The sequence below is a fragment of the Oncorhynchus clarkii genome, chromosome 30 (genome assembly GCF_045791955.1).
Source record: "Oncorhynchus clarkii lewisi isolate Uvic-CL-2024 chromosome 30, UVic_Ocla_1.0, whole genome shotgun sequence".
Classification (NCBI taxonomy): domain Eukaryota; kingdom Metazoa; phylum Chordata; class Actinopteri; order Salmoniformes; family Salmonidae; genus Oncorhynchus; species Oncorhynchus clarkii.
This window is the reverse complement of record NC_092176.1, coordinates 16,531,100-16,551,131: the sequence shown is the minus strand read 5'-3', so window position 1 is coordinate 16,551,131 and position 20,032 is coordinate 16,531,100. Positions and strand designations below refer to the sequence as shown.

Genomic DNA, 20,032 nt, shown 5'->3' with positions numbered 1-20,032 from the left:
AGCCGAGCATTTATGATAAATGGTTACTATTAACTTTTGTTTTTGACAAATGAGGCCGTGGTGTTTGCTTATGGTCATTCGGTGTATTCCAAAAGTAGATCATAAAATAATAAGTCTGCACAGTATGAATGGATCCTGATTTTCTTTTTCAGCTTTCAGTGCCACTGCGGACTCATTAGGGGTCATTATCTGAATAATTAAACAGTAAGCCAAAATAACATAAAATACAGATAGCTGGACATAATAGAATCATGTAAAAGGATTAAGGAAGCTTTGAATTTCTGCCCTAAAATATGAAGGACACCAGAAAGATGAAGTTTTGTTATGGAAAAACTGTTACACTCTAGTGAAAGGAGGATAAACTGCACTAATTCCTGCAAAACATTAGCTTCTGAGAACTGAGCTGCCTCATGCTAGCCAGCTGGACATAGATAAGTACCAATACATTGAAAGTCTGTGCTAAGTTTTTATCGATTGTAGGGCTGTAGCCACTGAATTCTGGGAGTTGCCACCTAAAGGAAAAACATCAATCAAAAAATGAACTGCTGGCACTGCTCTGCCTCTCGCTCCAAGCGTTGCCTCAGTGAAGTGTCCTTGCTCTCCGGCATCCTTGGGACATCCCTACCCCATTTGAAGTTGACATTTAAAATGGTTAGAGTAGGGATGTCCCAAGGATTCCAGATAGCACTAACCCTCGGTGAACGGCGTCAGGTACTCTCACACAGCTAGTTGGCGCTTGTTGTAGAAATGGGGGTGGTGAAACGTGAATTTGGACCAATCCCTGACAAGTGACAAACCATATATAAAAACGGAGCAACGAAGCGCTACTTTGTAACCTGATATGTTTTTTTTTGTTTTTTTCTGAAAACATTTGAATGACAAAGGCAGAGCTTGAGGAATACCCTTCGCAAAGAGCAAATATAACACACCAGATTTAGTGTGCCTCACTAAGGGGCTGTAACGTTAACAATGCCATAGAGTTGAACGTTCTTAGCACATTTGGGCATAGCATCCGTTGTTTGTCATGACACCCAATGCCCTACCATGATACTTCACGCAACAGTATATGACCAGTGTGATTTTTGGCACTTTATTGAGCTGGCGTGCTTCTATCTACTGACCGTAGAAGCAGTAGACCTAACAGTTAGTTCCCAGTATTTTACTCTCTTCTCCAACTGGTATAGTTGTGATGTGTCCAGTCTGTACCGCGCCAAGGCAAGATGGGCTTATAGCCATATAAAGAGCTTCCTCTTTGGGGCAAGTAATACAATGCCCAAATAATTCTATCAACTGCTTTTTTCCAGAGCGTTTTCTCCACATCTTAAATCGGTCCTTTTTGGTGGACTAAATGCTGATACAAATATATCCTCATCGGTCAGGCATTAAATATTAATAGACGTCTGACATTTATCAGGAAGTTGATGCGGTACGATACATTAGATCAATGTTTGACATCGAGGACCCTTACTTATCAAAGTAATAGTTGTATTAATTTATAAGTTGTACGTAGTCATTTTATGTTCGGTCTACAGAAGAAAGGCTGTAGCTACTGTAAGACACTATTGGGATGTCCCCTCATCTGAACTTAGCAGCACAACGCTTATCAAAGGCTGCCTTTATCTCTGTCAAACAGAACTCAAGGCTGCCCCTTGCATTACGTCTGTAATGGTGGACTCAAGGTGGATCTGTCTGTATTAGCTTATTAACACGTGTTTTTTTTTTTTTACTCATTCACCGTACACGTTTAGGTTTCCCATCCTGCACAAACTCCACTGGATTGCCATTATACAGACTGTTGTTCCTGTCCCTTGACATCATTGTATACATGCCACAGTATACTTGAATGTTGTATGGGTTGTTTTAATGAATGTGTTGGTTAGATTCTGTGATTGAAAGACTAATTGAAACCACTGTAAGTCTGCCACTACCTCTGAGTCTCATTCCCCACCCTTGTCCTCCTCAGTGTTGTGATGACGGGCTCATACAACAACTTCTTCCGGATGTTTGACCGAGGCTACCGGCAGGATGTGACCCTGGAGGCGTCTCGGGAGAGCAGTAAGCCTCGCTCTGTGCTCAAGCCCCGTAAGGTGTGCACAGGTGGGAAACGCAAGAAGGACGAAATCAGTGTAGACAGCCTGGACTTTAACAAGAAGATCCTCCACACGGCCTGGCACCCCCAGGACAACATCATTGCTGTGGCCACCACTAACAACCTCTATATATTTCAGGACAGACTGTAACTATTATACAATAAACCCTTCATATCTCAGATCCCACTTTAGCCCCACTACTCTGGTCACCAACACCTCATCTGGAGAAGTGCAGCAAAACACATCTGTTTTGATGGCTTTGTTAGTCTTATTTCCTGTTCAGGGGGCTCCAACAGTACCACACTTCTCCTGCCACATTGCAACTGATGTCCACTACATCCCAAAGGGAACACTTTTCTAACACTCTAGTCTTTTGGTGGGATATTGTTTATTAATCTAATTTCCTATGTTGCTAATTTCACGGTTTTGGTGCCACAAGCATTTTTATATGAACAAGCATTTTTTCTTTTGATAGGGAGTTATTTCAACTGGGTTCCCACCTCCAACCCTCTATTTTTGACACAAATTACAAAATGCCATTCTGCATTGACCAAATTGGCAAGCTGTCAGCTCTCTATATTTGTCCCAGGCTGTTTGCCAAGTTGCCAAGTTTCCTCACCCTCATCTTTCACATACAGTACACACTCACTCTTAACATCGATGTAGACACACATACAAAGCTCAACTCAGTTGGTGGATTGGTTTGGGGGTAATTTCGAGACAACTATGCCAAATGCACAGTTGTTATCTAGTCTGAGACTACAGACAAGGCTTAACAGTCTGGTAAACACAGATTCCTTCTCCAGAGGTAACCTGCAGTATGAAGCCATTGCTTTTCCAAGTAAATGGTAGTGGGCAGAGGTGCTGCAGGCAGCCTAATCTCACATGGAAGGGACTGGTCTCTTGCACTTAGTGCCACCATGTACAGCTCAGCACAGAGGCTCCAGTGCAGTTATTGTAAGATAGTCTTCAGGCAGAGGCATGCCTTGGCCATATTGTGCTGACCTGCATGACTTGTCAGTTTAAATGTGAGAGGCACTCATTTGTACCTCTGCTGCTAAGTTCCATGCATGTGTCTTGACTTATGCTTATGTTTCTTATGAATTGTTTCCCCTCTGGATCAAGTTTTTTGTTTGTATATTTTTTAATGATATTTTGTACTTCAGATAAATAATAATCACTATAATTAGTTTATTTTTGTATGAACTAAGACAGAAATATTGATAACATTTAACCCCCTCACACTACTTGGTTTAGTCTGATCACTGTTGTCTGTTAAACTGTAGGTTTTGGACTGATCTGTAGACTGAAAGATTACTTGAACTGGTGATATTTAATGTGACTTATTGTGTTAAATTCAAGTGGGCCGCTGGTCTAAATATGGAGTGCATATTAATGTACCATTTAAGAAAGGCTTAATGCATGTTGATGTCCAAAGAGCAGTCTTTTCAGGTATCGGTGCCACTGCGGACTCATTAGGGTCATTATCTGAATGTTTTTGTATTTGGGTTACTGTAACTGATATTGACTGGAATGGTTTCGGTTGCTTCAGTTTTAGTTTATTTGCGCAAATTGTTTCAACTCTGTTTGTGTGTGCCATGGCTATGTTTTCTAAACATTTGCACTGAGTGAAAGATAATGAATAATAAATAGGCCATTGTACAGTGAGAATGGGCAAGGCATTATCTGTTTTCTCTGCTTCAGTTTGACTGAAGAAACACTCTTAACCATATTCACTCTGAGGAGAATCAGGTTGATTGACTAGACAGGTTTACTGACATATTTTATAATGAGATGTTTTCTCTTCGATTGTGCATAACAAGTTATTTATGCAGGAAACAAAGTAAAACTGTTAAGTGTATCATTGGATGAAATTACTGGTTAATGTCAGCTCAGGGCATTGGAGACAGTATTTCAAACGTATGGCATGTCCAGCATTTGTACTGTATTTAGTTGATGTGGCATTATTTGTTAAGGATGTTTTGGGAGGTTTTGTCTGTAGTACATTTGTTTATGTATACACTTGATTGACGAGAAATGCCAATTGTGAGCCATTGGATCATAATAAGTTAGCATTAAGCTTAAGAATTGAGGTTCACTCACTAGTAATGCTACCAATAAGCACTATTGCAGTCTGTCTGCAATCAAGGTCATTAGCCCTACTGGTGTTGTCACTTCCTTTAGGACTCAGCCTATGTCCTTGTTGAATACTTAGATTTTCTTATGTTTTGTGGACAGTTTATAATGGCTGTCACTTTGTTAGCTGTTGTGAGAATGTGTCATGACATGAGGAACAAGAGTGTAGCCTACTGTACATGTTTTGTCATGGTTAAGATGTTAAATGCTACATAGGAGAAGCCACACGTTATACCCCTGACCCCATACCACTATCACACACTTGGCATCAGAACATCAAGGCTCAGTTACGGTACAAATGTAGTTGTCAAAATTGGCTTTTTTATTTTTCTTAAATTTACTGTCAGTTATTCTAAAGCGTCAATACATGGAGACACCTAAACAAAATAAATTAGTACTTTTCCCCCAACACACTCCTGTCTTTACAGCTCTTGTGCAAAGCCACCAAATGTCATTCAGAAGGACCTAATTGCCTTTTTCATAGCAGAGGAAATAATGAGATAATCAAGTATGTTTCCTGAAGTGACTGGTGGCTTTTCAGGCACGAGACTGCTCACGGGAACTTAAATATAATGTATTCACAGAACTCGCAACAGAATGCACTTTTATTTTTGTGAATTTCATTGATTTGTATGTTTTGTTTTGAGAGGCTCTTGATAAAGATTGGGGGACATTTTGGGTGATTAAAAAAATATCAATACAGCAGTTTTAAAGGTTTACTGTATAGGTCTGTTTGCCTTTGTCAAATGGAATAAAATATAGTTTAGATTTAATGAGTAATAAAGTATTTCAAAACTGAACTATGAATACAACACTTTTTATAATTCGTTTTGACTATTTCTATCAGATGCTGAGTTACGTTGTATTTGTATGTCCTCATAGTGTCTTATCATACAGGAAATTATCTTGGCATTACATGCACAAGCAACATTATTATTATTATTATTATTATTTTTTTTTAAGGATCAAGGAGACCAGAATGAATATTGATGTGAAATACAAGAAATATGCATTGCAAACATACCTCAAATATGATTGGTATTTGTGCTAGGCTACACATAATCAAAACACTTGTGCCCAAATAATATGCGTTATATTGTTTTCCCTGTTTTATTTGTTTTGTTGCATATTTCGGGACTACAAATGAGTTGGTGAAATATTTGTGATAAGTCTCCCTCGGGGCCATTAAATAATTATGCGCCTGCGCGTGCCATTGCTTGCGTCATGTTGACGATCACTAACTAAGGTAGGCAACATGTCCACCACCGCTGCTGCTCTGCAAAACAATAACGGGGAGCCAGGCCTCAACGGTAAGTATAATTGTAAACCTTTTTGAACAATCTCGAGAGTTTTAAATACATTTGCAACGAATGGGCTTGCTTTTCGTGGTATGTGTTTATAAACAGAAGGTTATAGCAATATTGACCATAAGTCAACTTTGCTGCTCCAATGGATTGACTTTAAATGTTTTAGTGACAGGATTTCAACCAATCATGGATAACTAAACGCTGGTTTGCTTGGGGGCAGGCTTAACCCATATCAAAACAAGTCCAAATAAAATGAGAAAAACAAACCAATTTTGTCGAATTAGAGACAATTCTTCCATTTTAATTGTGTAATATATTTACTTAACTCAATTTCCAGTTATGCATAAGGATTGTTGATTTATATTGTCTGTTGCACTCTGCATTGTCGAATTTTTTTGAATCCACAAGGCGAACGGAATTCTTTGAAACTGCTTGTCTACTGTGGAAAGAATGCAGTGCAACACCACTGACTACTATCAAATCAAATGTATTAATATAGCCCTTCGTACATCAGCTGATATCTCAAAGTGCTGTACAGAAACCCACCCCAAACAGCAAGCAATGCAGGTGTAGAAGCACATACTAGACAATGTAGATTCTAGATTAAATATTCTAATTAATTCTAGAGTAAAAAAATATTTGAACAACTATAGGTCCATCAATGCCCATAATACTCGGTGATACTGAGTGTCATCCCATATCCTTAGGCTTTCTCATAAAATGTATACTAAAGATAGCCTATTCAATCTAATCCGTAAGAAAAAATAAACGATTTCAAATGTATAGCTAGCATTGAATTACTTAACGCAATAAGCGTATAACCTACTTCAACCCCCAATGACAATTACTGTATGCTGAACCGACTCAATATTCATATGACCATCAGATGCAGTCTCAAAACTGCCCAAGAAGTCCACTTTGGAGGAAAAAGCACAAGGTTAAGATGGTATATGTTTTAATGATCGGTGTCCTTGTATAGTACTTTCTGTCACGGAGGCTCTGTCCCTTTACACGTTATGGCGATTCAGTCGGTTTCTAGTAGCATGCACTGGGAATTTCCTAGAAGAGGTTTAGTGAGTTGAATGTTGCTCAGGCTAAACTGGTTAACAGACAGGGGTGTGGGGAGGAGCTTTGATTTGATGCTTTAGCGTAGCTTCCAGAGATTGCGTAACTCTCCTCCCTCCCTCTTTCCTGCCTGTCTGGGAGCAGTCTGAATACCATTAGGGCAGGCTGCTGTGAGAGGCAGTACCACTATCATGAAATGCAGGCTATCGGCTGGATAGTGTGTTATTTATAGACAGACCGATAATGGTAAGTTATGAATGATAAATAGGCGTACTACGACAGATAATGGACCTTACTCCTGCACATTGATCTGCTACTGGCACTCCTTATATATAGCCTCATTCTTGTGCATTGTATTCCTCTTGTGTTACTATTTTTATTATAATTTAACTGCATCGTTTTGAAGATCTGGTAATCAAGCATTTCACAGTAAAGTCTACATCCGTTGTATTCTTCTCATGTGACAAGTAACATTTCATTTGTTAATGGATATACATCCTTTATTAAATAAACACATTTTGTATGCTATGTTTGATAGAATATGCACATTATGTAAGGGCCTCTATTGGAAATGGAACAACATAACGTCACTGGTACAGTGGAATTTAGGACCCCCAATTACAATTGATGTCCCTCAAAGAGGAAATAAGGAATATTTTAGCTTAACCCTCCTCCTGTGTTCTGGTCGAATTGGACCGATTTACAAGTTTTCTCTCTGAAAAATGTAGTTCATTTAATCTGATTGTTTTATGGTTCCATGACTTCGTCCACACAGGGCATCTGAACACACAAAATACATTTTGGTGTTCCCTGTCAAAAATGACTGATCATTAGACATGAATGGGTGAAACTACAACTAGTGTATGAAATTGAGTTCAGGCACATGCCCATTCATCAGATGGACACACTTCCTCTCCCAGACCCCCACATGCATGTGTGTTTGAGCACACACACACACACCTCAATCCCCTTCTTGGCTTCCATGGCAACCCCCACAGGAAATAGGATCTTTCCCCCAAGGGAACCACACCTGTTTTAATAATATATAGAACTTTTCTTGCAGCTCTGGTATATAAAGCTTTTTTGAGGCCTTGCTCACAATTCATTCTGTGGCAGCACAATGACCAAACAATATACTGTATGTGAGGATCTTGATCATATCTTTGATCAAGACACTGGTGAGGAGTCCTTGTTAAACTTTGGCACAAAGTAGTCTGCTATAAATAGCACAATATGTTTAATATGAGTATTTGTTATAGTCAAAATAATCCAATTTTTTTTTTTTTACTCAAACAAGTTGTGTGAGCTCAGGTGAATGAGGCCTACAGGCCATAAATAGCAAATAGAAGTTAAAAACGTGTAATGTTCAAAATAACTTAAGTGGATAAAAATATCTAACACAACATTAGGTGATAATATATGTATTATTATGGATTTATAATCAGCTATAATGGGGCGGTCATTTTGGACCGGGAACAGAATTAATTAACATGAAGTGAACACAACAGGAGGTTTAAAGGGCAACTCCACCACTCCACTTCTCAATCTCATTTTCATTAACTCCAGCACAATACCAGTGTCTGCATATGTGAAAACGGTGTATTTCTACATTTTGTAGAAACAAATATGAAGTTTAACATAAAAAAAAAAAAATGTTAAATGTAAAGAGGTTGCTTTTCAAACACTGATATTCATGGTTATGTCGGGACTAAGAAAACACACTCACTCTGGCTAGAAACTCGTTGCAGGTTTTGAAAATCACTGCTTTTCCTACTCTTAATCCTGCCTTGAGATGTCACAGAGATTTTTTAGGACCTTATTTTTTTAACCACAGATCATAGAAACGCACCGTTTTCACATTTGTAAACACTGGTATGGTCCTGGAAATAATGAATATGAGATTGAAAAGTGGCGGAATTGCTCTTTAATAGGCATGGGAGCTTGTTTATGACTTGAGCAAAGACCAAGAGCATGCTTTGTTCCAAAGTTGCAGCTTAAAGCAGGCTAGACTTAGTCCAGGGCCATGTTTTAAACTGAACTCTCCTGAAGTACAGTATGTTTGTTTGTATTCATGGCGTCACTTGTTTCAATAATATGCACATGCAGCCTTTTTGTACAGGGAACCACTACCGGTGTCTTTGACATCTAAAAACCTTGCATCCACATCCATTTTTAGTTTTACAAAATGATTCTGCTTTTGTGCATGTGCATAACTTCAGGGAAGTTAGGAAAGCAAAGGCTAGCTTTTTCAAACAGAAATTTGCATCCTGTAGCACAAACTCCAAGAAGTTCTGGGACACTGTAAAGTCCATGAAGAATAAGAGCACCTCCTCCCAGCTGCCCATTGCACTGAGGCTAGGAAACACTGTCACCACCCATAAATCGATGATAATTGAGAATTTCAATAAGCATTTCTCTACGGCTGACCATGCTTTCCACAATGCTAACCCTACCCTGGTCAACAGCCCTGTACCCCCCACAGCAACTTGCCCAAGCCTCCCCCATTTCTCCTTCACCCAAATAGAGATAGCTGATGTTCTGAAAGAGCTGCAAAATCTGGACCCCTACAAATCAACCAGGCTAGAGAATCTGGACCCTCTCTTTCTAAAATTATCAGCTGAAATTGTTGCAATCCCTATTACTAGCCTGTTCAATCTCTCTTTCGTATCATCTGAGATCCCCAAAGATTGGAAAGCTGCCGCCGTCATCCCTCTCTTCAAAGGAGAAGACACTCTAGACCCAAACTGTTGCAGACCTATATCCATCCTGCCCTACCTTTCTATGAAAAAAATAAAATAAAGCCAAGTTAACAAACAGATCACCGACCATTTCGAATCCCACCGTACCTTCTCCGCAATGCAATCTGATTTCCGAGCTGGTCGTGGGTGCACCTCAGCCACGCTCAAGGTCCTAAATGATATCATAACTGCCATCGATAAGAGACAAGACTGTGCAGCTGTATTCATCGACCTGGCCAAGGCTTTCGACTCTGTCAATCATCACATTCTTATCGGCAGACTCAATAGCCTTGGTTTCTCAAATGACTGCCTCGCCTGGTTCACCAAATACTTCTCTGCTAGAGTTCAGTGTGTCATATCGGAGGGCCTGTTGTCCGGACCTCTGGCAATCTCTATGGGGGTGCCACAAAGTTCAATTTTCGGGCCGACTCTCTTCTCTGTATACATCAATGATGTCGCTCTTGCTGCTGGTGATTCTTTGATCCACCTCTACGCAGACGACACAATTCTGTATACTTCTGGCCCTTCTTTGGACACTGTGTTAACAACCCTCCAGATGAGCTTCAATGCCATACAACTCTCCTTCCGTGGCCTCCAACTGTTCTTAAATGCAAGTAAAACTAAATGCATGCTATTCAATCGATCGCTGCCTGTACCTGCCCGCTCGTCCAGAGTCACTAATCTGGACGGTTCTGATTTAGAATATGTGGACAACTACAAATACCTAGGTGTATGATTAGACTGTAAACTCTCCTCCCAGACTCAGATCAAACATCTCCAATCCAAAGTTAAATCTAGAATTGGCTTCCTATTTTGCAACAAAGCATCCTTCAATCACGCTGCCAAACATACACTCGTAAAACTGACTATCCTACCGATCCTTGGCTTTGGCGATGTCATTTACAAAATAGCTTCCAACACTCTACTCAACAAATTGGATGTAGTCTATCACAGTGCCATCCATTTTGTCACCAAAGCCCCATATACTACCCACCACTGCGACCTGTATGATCTCGTTGGCTGGCCCTCGCTTCATATTCGTCGCCAAACCCACTGGCTCCAGGTCATCTATAAGTATTTGCTAGGTCAAGCTCCGCCTTATCTCAGCTCACTGGTCACCATAGCAGCACCCACCCGTAGCACGCGCTCCAGGAGGTATATTTCACTGGTCACCTCCAAAGCCAATTCTTCCTTTGGTCGCCTTTCCTTCCAGTTCTCTGCTGCCAATGACTGGAACGAACTGCAATAAATCACTGAAGCTGGAGACTCATATCTCCCTCACTAACTTTAAGCACCAGCTGTCAGAGCAGCTCACAGATCACTGCACCTGTCATCTGTTAAAAGCCTATCCAACTACCTCATCCCCATACTGTTATTTATTTATTTACCTTCGCAACCCGGTATCTCTACTTGCACATTCATCTTCTGCACATCTATCACTCCAGTGTTTAATTGCTACATTGTAATTATTTCATCTCTATGGCCTATTTATTGCCTTACCTCCCTTATCCTACCTCATTTGCACACACTGTATATATACTTTTTCTATTGTATTATTGACTGTATGTTTGTTTTTTCCATGTGTAACTCTGTGTTGTTGTTTGTGTCGCGCTGCTTTGCTCTATCTTGGCCAGGTCGCAGTTGTAAATAAGAACTTGTTCTCAACTAGCCTACCTGGTTAAATAAAGGTGAAATAAATCAAATAAAAATGTGGAGTTAGGTCTAATCCTCATGGCTCTCCTTGTTAACATACACTGCTGTATGTTCCATACAGTGACTTTGCTTTACACATACTGTGAGTGGCTGAGTGCCAGACAAAGCACAGGTCTCATGCATCTGAGATAAAGGGTCCTAAACAGCAGAAGGGATGCATTGCTCTGCCAGGGGCTCTCTGCTGTAGACCAACCTGAAATGCAAATGTCTGCTGATTCAGGATCTATAGCCTAGATCTACATTCAGGCTGAGTAAGTCGTTTTGTGTCATGATGATTTCTGTCTTTGTACTACTGCCTTCTTTCTCAAGCTTGTTCATTTGAATTACAATAGCCAAATTATAAAACAACAGTGCTACAAGTTATCTTTTCAAAATGTCAATGTTTTGGTGCATTGACTTTGAGAACTTGTCACTGCATCTTTACCATGGACTTATGTCACTATTATCAACATTTGTACTGATACCCACACTTACTCTGATCCCCATTTTATGCTTGTGTTTTCAGGGTCGTGGGTAGAGCTGGAGATGAATGGAAACAACAGAAACCAGGCTCTGCTGCCAAACCCCAACACGGAGAACGGGAATGAGGGGGAGAGTCAGGCCCCTCAGGCTCTGGAAGTGGTGCCAGAGGAGGTGGAGGAGAGTCTGACAGGGGGGCTGGGGCACGTGCCCTCATCCTCCTCTATCCACAATGCAGACATGAATAAGATCCTGCTGGATGCCCAGCATGAGTCCAGCCAAAGCAGCTCCTCCTGTGACAGGTAGGAAGGGAGTGTCATGTTTTTGGTGAGCCCCCTCCCTGAGCTCTTTTCTCCATGTTTGGGTGTTTGTATAATTTGTGTATTTATTTGCTTCCTGTGTTGTGCCTCAGTCCTCACAGACCTTCCAGTCCAGATCAGGATGACAGCCAGGTTACCTTTGACTTGGAGATGTCCAGTAGGAGAGGGAGCCAGGTATAAAAAACCCAGTCTGCTCTCATGTGTCTGTTGCTCCATCCATGCCCCTGACATCACTGTTACAGTATGGGCCTACAGGACCTCTCTGCTCACTCACCTGTGTGCTCTCTCTTTCTCCACATCTACAGTCAGAGGAGAAAGGCCCAGAGAAAGACAGAGAAGATGATATCCTGATGAACAAAGGTGCAGACTGGGTTGCAGATTGGTCCAGTCGGCCCGAAAACATTCCCCCCAAGTAAGGAGACACTGCACACAATCTAACATAAATAAACTTGTAGTCTAAATTAGAGGTCGACCGATTATGATTTTTCAAAGCCGATACCGATTATTGGAGGACAAAAAAAGCAGATACCGATTAATCGGTCGATTTTTAACATATACAGTGCCTTGCGAAAGTATTCGGCCCCCTTGAACTTTGCGACCTTTTGCCACATTTCAGGCTTTAAACATAAAGATATAAAACTGTATTTTTTTGTGAAGAATCAACAACAAGTGGGACACAATCATGAAGTGGAACGACATTTATTGGATATTTCAAACTTTTTTAACAAATCAAAAACTGAAAAATTGGGCGTGCAAAATTATTCAGCCCCCTTAAGTTAATACTTTGTAGCGCCACCTTTTATCATTGTCTTGTTGGAAGACAAATCTCCGTCCCAGTCTCAGGTCTTTTGCAGACTCCATCAGGTTTTCTTCCAGAATGGTCCTGTATTTGGCTCCATCCATCTTCCCATCAATTTTAACCATCTTCCCTGTCCCTGCTGAAGAAAAGCAGGCCCAAACCATGATGCTGCCACCACCATGTTTGACAGTGGGGATGGTGTGTTCAGCTGTGTTGCTTTTACGCCAAACATAACGTTTTGCATTTTTGCCAAAAAGTTCAATTTTGGTTTCATCTGACCAGAGCACCTTCTTCCACATGTTTGGTGTGTCTCCCAGGTGGCTTGTGGCAAACTTTAAACAACACTTTTTATGGATATCTTTAAGAAATGGCTTTCTTCTTGCCACTCTTCCATAAAGGCCAGATTTGTGCAATATACGACTGATTGTTGTCCTATGGACAGAGTCTCCCACCTCTGCTGTAGATCTCTGCAGTTCATCCAGAGTGATCATGGGCCTCTTGGCTGCATCTCTGATCAGTCTTCTCCTTGTATGAGCTGAAAGTTTAGAGGGACGGCCAGGTCTTGGTAGATTTGCAGTGGTCTGATACTCCTTCCATTTCAATATTATCGCTTGCACAGTGCTCCTTGGGATGTTTAAAGCTTGGGAAATCTTTTTGTATCCAAATCCGTCTTTAAACTTCTTCACAACAGTATCTCGGACCTGCCTGGTGTGTTCCTTGTTCTTCATGATGCTCTCTGCGCTTTTAACGGACCTCTGAGACTATCACAGTGCAGGTGCATTTATACGGAGACTTGATTACACACAGGTGGATTGTATTTATCATCATTAGTCATTTAGGTCAACATTGGATCATTCAGAGATCCTCACTGAACTTCTGGAGAGAGTTTGCTGCACTGAAAGTAAAGGGGCTGAATAATTTTGCACGCCCAATTTTTCAGTTTTTGATTTGTTAAAACAGTTTGAAATATCCAATAAATGTCGTTCCACTTCATGATTGTGTCCCACTTGTTGTTGATTCTTCACAAAAAAATACAGTTTTATATCTTTATGTTTGAAGACTGAAATATGGCAAAAGGTCGCAAAGTTCAAGGGGGCCGAATATATATATATATATATATATATATATGGGCTTTTGCATGGGTGTTCTTAAGGTGATTCCACAGGTTGGTGGTATTTTTTGATTTAGCCGTTGCTGACCCCATGCTTACATCTTTATCACAAATAAGACACCTTGCTTTCCCCGGTGCCAATTCCATGTAATATTCCCACACTGGTGCTCTGCTTTTCTCTGCCATCTGTAAAACACACACACAGCTCTGAAGTGACAATTATACTGAAGAGTCTGCTTAGGAGACAAATACTCTCAACTGTTTGAATAAAAATAGAGTTTAAGTTACCTGTGATGAATGTTGAAAACAAAGACTGTAATTTCTATATGCAGGAAATCCTATTTTAATAATGGACATGGTAAGAATTGACTACCAAAGTGTGAGTCATAATTCCCATGACACCTAGCAAAATCTGAAAACCGGTTCTTTCATTCATTTATTCCATAGGATATTTTTAGATTCACTTAAAATAACGTCTGTGTTTCGTGTAGGCTTTCACCACCGTGCCAATTTTATAACTGTGTAGATATCCATAGGACAAGGTAATTCCGATCAATATTGGCTAAATATAAGCCAAGATCATTATTTTTGTAGAGTGGATTTATGAAAATATGTTGACAAACGTTACCTTATCCTAGTGAGATTTACACGGGTATCAAAAAGCCGAGGCGGTTTAAGCCTGCACCCTAACCTGTACTAAACACAGACCTTATCTGAAGTAGATCAAGACATTCTGTATGGAAGACATGAACAGAGGTGGTTTAAGCCTGTACGAAACACAGACCTTATTTGAAGTAGATCAAGACATTCTGTATGGAAGACATGAACAGAGGTGGTTTAAGCCTGTACGAAACACAGACCTTATTTGAAGTAGATCAAGACATTCTCTATGGAAGACATGAACAGAGGTGGTTTAAGCCTGTACGAAACACAGACCTTATTTGAAGTAGATCAAGACATTCTGTATGGAAGACATGAACGGTAAAATAACGAAGGAACCCCTTTCAAGTTCAGCCGCAAGTTATTACAGGAATTATAACGCGTCGACTATTTCTCTCTAAACCATATACCTTTGACTATTACGAGCCTGCTGCTGCCCACTACCCCTCAGTCAGACTGCTCTATCAAATATCAAATCATAGACTTAACTATAATAAACACACAGAAATACGAACCTTAGGTCAAATCCGGAAACTATCACCTCGAAAACAAAACGTTTATTCCGTTCCGTATTTTATCTAACGGGTGGCATCCATGAGTCTAAATATTCATGTTACATTGCACAACCTTCAATGTTATGTCATAATTACATGAAATTCTGGCAAACTAGTTCGCAAAGAGCCAGGCGGCCCAAACTGTTGCATATACCCTGACTCTGCGTGCAATGAACGCAAGAGAAGTGACACAATTTCACCTGGTTAATATTGCCTGCTAACCTGGATTTCTTTTAGCTAAATATACAGGTTTAAAAATACATACTTGTGTATTGATTTTAAGAAAGGCATTGATGTTTATGGTTAAGTACACATTGGAGCAACGACAGTCGTTGATTGATTGTTTTTTATAAGATAACATTAATGCTAGCTAGCAACTTACCTTGGCTTACTGCATTCGCGTAACAGGCAGGCTCCTCGTGAGGCAGGTGGTCAGAGCATTGGACTAGTTAACTGTATGGTAGCAAGATTGGATCCCCCGAGCTGACAAGGTAAAAATCTGTCGTTCTGCCTCGTTCCTAGGCCGTCATTGAAAATAAGAATGTGTTCTCTAACTGACTTGCCTAGTTAAATAAAGATTAAATAAATGTGTAAATGTAAAAAAATTTAAATCTGCAAAATCGGCTCCCAAAAATACCAATTTCCGATTGTTATTAAAACTTGAAATCAGCCCTAATTAATCGGCCATTCCGATTAATCGGTCGACCTCTAGTCTACATCATAGCAAAAATAGACTAAAAGTATCCAATTCCATATCAGTCCATGTAGAATGTTAAAGCATATAATAGAAATGATAATTTCCTGTAGGAAGCCAATGTAATTCAAAATTGCCAACATGTTCAGTGATATTTTTTTTGTTCTTTTTTTGTAGGGAGTTCCACTTCCAACACCCCAGACACTCAGTATCCCTCAGCATGAGAAAGAGTGGAGCCATGAAGAAAGGGGGTGTTTTCTCTGCTGACTTCCTCAAAGTCTTCATCCCCTCCTTAGTCCTGTCTCACATCCTTGCCCTTGGTATCGGGTGAGTGACTGTACCATCTTACACAACTAGAAAATCAATTGGATGTGTGAGTATTTGTACACTGAAGAAAAATATAAACGCTACATGTAAAGTGTTGGTCCCATGTTTCATGAGCTGAAATAAAAGATCCCAGAAATGTTCCATACGCACAAAAAATATGATTATTTCTTATTTCTCAAAAATGTTGTTCACAAATTTGTTTACATCCCTGTTAGTGAGCATTTCTTCTTTGCCAAGATAATCCATCCACCTGACAGGCGTGGCATTTCAAGAAGCTGATTAAATAGCATGACCATTACACAGGGGACAATAAAAAGCCACTCTAAAATGTGCAGTTTTGTCACACAACACAATGCCACAGATGTCTCAAGTTTTGAGGGAGCGTGCAATTGGCATGCTGACTGCAGGAATGTCCACCAGAGTAGTTGCCAGAGAATTGAATGTTCATTTCTCTACCATAAGCTGTGCCTCCGACGTTGTTTTTGCGAATTTTGCAGTACGACCAATCTGCAACCCAGTCTGCACCTTTGTTCATCAGGATATCATCTTCTCTGTCTTTCTCTGGGCCTTCCTCCTCTGACTGGGGGCTCCCGAGTGGCGCAAAGATCTAAGGCACTGCATCTCAGTGCTTGAAGCGTCACTACAGAATCCAGGCTGTATCACAACCGGACGTTATTGGTAGTACCATAGGGCGGCGCACAATTGGCCCAGCGTTGTCCGTGTTTGAACGTTGTAGGCCGTCATTGTAAATAAGAATTTGTTCTTACCTGACTTGCCTAGTTAAATAAATGTAACATTTTAAATAAAACATTTAATTTTTAAAAAGTCAAACCGGCCTCACAACCACAGACCACGTGTAACCACGCCACGTCCGGCTTCTTTACCTGCGGGATCATCTGAGACCAGGCCACCTGGACAGCTGATGAAACTGTGGGTTTGTAACAACCGAAGAATTGCTGGACAAGCTGTCAAAAATCGTCTCAGGGAAGCTCACCTGTGTGCATGACCTGACTGCAGTTCGGTGTTATGCTCACCTTCGATGTCTACTGGCACGCCTGAGAAGTGTGTTCTTCAAGGATGAATCTCAGTTTCAACTGTACCAGGCAGTTGTGCGGTCAAGCGGTTTGTTGATATCAACTTAGTGCCCCGTGGGTGTGGTGGGGTTATGGTATGGGCAGGCATATGCTACGGACAATGAACACAATTTTATCGATGGCAATTTGAATGCACAGAGATACCATGATGGGACCCTGACGCACATTGTTGTGCCATTCATCCACCGTCATCACCTCATGTTTCAGCATGATAATGTTGGATCTGTACACAATTCCTGGAATCTGAAATGTCCCAGTTCTTTGATGGCCTGTATACTCACCAGATATGTCACCCATTGAGCAGGTTTGGGGTGCTCTTGATTGACATGTATGACAGCGTGTTCCAGTTCCTGTCAATATCCAGCAATTTCACACAGCCATTGAAGAGGAGTGGGACAATATTCCACAGGCCACAATCAACAGCCTGATCAACTCTATGCCAAGGAGATGTGTTGCGGTGCATGAGGCAAATGGTGGTCACACCAGATACTGACTGGTTTTCTGATCCACGCCCCCACTTTTTTTTTTTTAAGGTTTCAGTGACCAACAGATGCATATCTGTATTCCCAGTCATGTGAAATCCATAGATTAGGGCCTGATACATTTATTTAAATTGACTGATTTCCTTATGAACTGTAACTCAGTAAAATCTTTGAAATTGTTGCATGTTGCATTTATATTTTTGTTCAATGTAGATTATGTCTGCTGTTGAATCATTGTCATGCTGTACTTATTCTCTCCATAGGGTCTACCTTGGAAAGAGACTCACCACGCCTTCCACCAGCTCTTTCTAAACCCAAACTAAAGCAGTGCCTGGAAGTTGTCCTGTCTAAAAAAATATTTGTGCTAAAATGCCCTCTTTTCCTCTGCATCCATTGTTTACCTAGCTAGCTTCCTCCTCCCTTTTCCATTCTATATTCTGTTTACTCAGATTTTTTTCCTATGTTTTTACCACTTTACCTGACACTGACTCACCCCAGTTTTTTTTATGTTGGGTGCTTTTGGAAGGTTCACAATTCGTCAACGTTTGGGACCCTTTACCTTTTGACACAGATTGGGCACAGTGCGAACTGTAGCATCGGACAGTAATGACCACTATCAACCCATAATAGCTCACAGCCCCTGCCTGAACCTGACTGTGGTACTTTTGGAACAAATGATTCTCAATTCAGTTATTGAAATCCTATACTGCACAAACACTGAGGTGGCTGGTATTGGATGGCAGCGGGAACCTTTGGGAATCTCTTTGAGATTTCCATATAGATGCCTTAGCTTAGACAGAGATTGTGCTGTGAGAGGTCAAGTGTCTTGGAGTGTTTTATCTTCCTGCTCCTTACTCCAAGTCAGTTAATTGCATAGTGACTTGCACCTGAACCAAAAATAAGCTCCATATCTGAAGTACACTCTTCAAGAGTTGCAGTGACTCTGAATCAAGTGGTATTGTTGTTCAGTTTGTTTGTTTTTTGTAATGGTTTGGATTTTTTTTTTTAACCCAGACTTTAATTCAGCAGAAGTTTTGTTGTAATTCCACCCTATTCTAGTTGTACCTAATTTGTCATATTTTAGTAGCACCAATTTTCTCTAAAGAGGGTGGTCTCTTGGTGAAAGGATGTGAATATTAATGCTAGTGGCTACTGCAAGTTTCCATTGATTATCAGGAAAACAACCTAGCAAATAGTTAAACAGATGGGTGTGTTGATGCAGAAAGAGTAGCATGTCTAAATGCTATGCAGTACATGGTGAAGTACTGTAGTAGTAAGGAGAAGGGCAAAGTTTGAATGAAGGTGTCATTTTTTTATGTAGATATAATATAGTAGATACAAATATACACATCTGCCTGCCTGCTGTTCAGTAACTCAAATGTGTCAATGCTACACATTCTTCATCTCTTTTGTCATATCTTGTGTTTTTTTCAAGCTGATTCTAGAAACCTTTGAATTAAAGTTTTCCTGTGTGGCTACACACCCTCAGAGTGAGATCCAGTGTATAGGTCCAGCCACCATACTGAGTTGGATGTATTAGTGGAATTATGATATAACTGGCCACAAATGACTACTGCATATTGCCAAATATAGATATATTTTCATCTCAGTGTTTTCATTGCATTGGAAAGGTACCACTGACACTGATCTCTCAACTATTGGAGAAGTTGAACTATAGGGTTAGACAAACTCAAACAGACAAACTCAAACTATCTCCAGCTCTGATAAGTTTTGACATGGCCTTTGGTGATCTGTTTTATGTAAGCATGGGCTCTATTCAGCCATTACCCATAGGCAGACATTATCTACCTTATTAAGGTAACGTAAGTAATGCTTTTTGTATATGTGTTTAACACTGACCTATTTTAAGAATTATGATAAATTACCCTTTTTTGGCAATGGTAAAAAACATGTTTTCTTTTCATCACACTAGGTAATTATCCCAGGAACTCCCTGGAAAGTGGTTATACAGAACCAGCACTCCTCCACTGTATTGAGTTACTTGGTGATTTAGGGTTTTGTATTGTATATTTAGGGGGAAGGTTGGTGGGCAATGGGGATAGGTGTGATGACATGAGTGGGGTATTTTTTTTCCTTCTGAGTGGGATTGTTTTTTTGTGCCTTTTCTTGGTTTGTACCAACTCAAAGTAACTCCCATTGCATGCATGCCCTTAGTTTGTAATTGGCATTTACGTAGTATAATTCACGAGATGCCAAATGTTGTTATAGCTTTCATAAAAATTGTGAAGTCCGTCCTTGTTTGTAAGGCAGAAGAAGTATGCACATTGATGTTTTTTTCTTCTGATAATCCAAAATACAAACTGAAATATGCTTTTCTTGTTTGTATGGAGGGCAGGGCCCTCAGGAATTTATTGAACATGCTTGTAAAAAAATATTCCAGAAGCAAGAAGTTTCAGCCATGTAGATTGATTCATTGTAATCATATTGAAAAAACTGACATTAAAATGAGAAATTAACCACAA

The 20,032-nt window shown here is 40.3% G+C and overlaps 2 protein-coding genes across 3 annotated transcripts in view; both read left to right on the top strand.

Annotated features, from left to right (window-relative positions):
- LOC139389604 (serine/threonine-protein phosphatase 2A 55 kDa regulatory subunit B alpha isoform-like) overlaps window positions 1-5,536 on the top strand; it is a 23,343-nt gene extending 17,807 nt beyond the window's left edge. The window contains exon 10 of one of the 2 annotated variants that reach the window (XM_071136451.1): window positions 1,964-5,536. In XM_071136451.1, the coding sequence (XP_070992552.1) occupies window positions 1,964-2,240 (277 nt within the window). In that variant the 3' untranslated portion in view covers window positions 2,241-5,536. The remainder of the gene's footprint in view (window positions 1-1,963) is intronic. The other variant, XM_071136450.1, reaches the window with a different exon arrangement.
- On the top strand, window positions 5,408-20,032 carry LOC139389605 (BCL2/adenovirus E1B 19 kDa protein-interacting protein 3-like). The gene is made up of 6 exons (XM_071136452.1): window positions 5,408-5,536; window positions 11,555-11,810; window positions 11,921-12,002; window positions 12,134-12,240; window positions 15,824-15,973; window positions 17,813-20,032. Exons 1-6 carry the CDS (start codon window positions 5,482-5,484, stop codon window positions 17,859-17,861), a joined length of 699 nt encoding a protein of 232 aa, XP_070992553.1. The 5' UTR covers window positions 5,408-5,481; the 3' UTR covers window positions 17,862-20,032.

Coding starts and splice junctions, on each gene's coding strand:
- LOC139389605 (XM_071136452.1), top strand. CDS start 5,482: ATGTCCACCACCGCTGCTGCTCTGCAAAACAATAACGGGGAGCCAGGC. Junction 11,811..11,920: donor AGCAGCTCCTCCTGTGACAG/GTAGGAAGGGAG, acceptor GTTGTGCCTCAG/TCCTCACAGACCTTCCAGTC. Junction 12,241..15,823: donor CCCGAAAACATTCCCCCCAA/GTAAGGAGACAC, acceptor CTTTTTTTGTAG/GGAGTTCCACTTCCAACACC.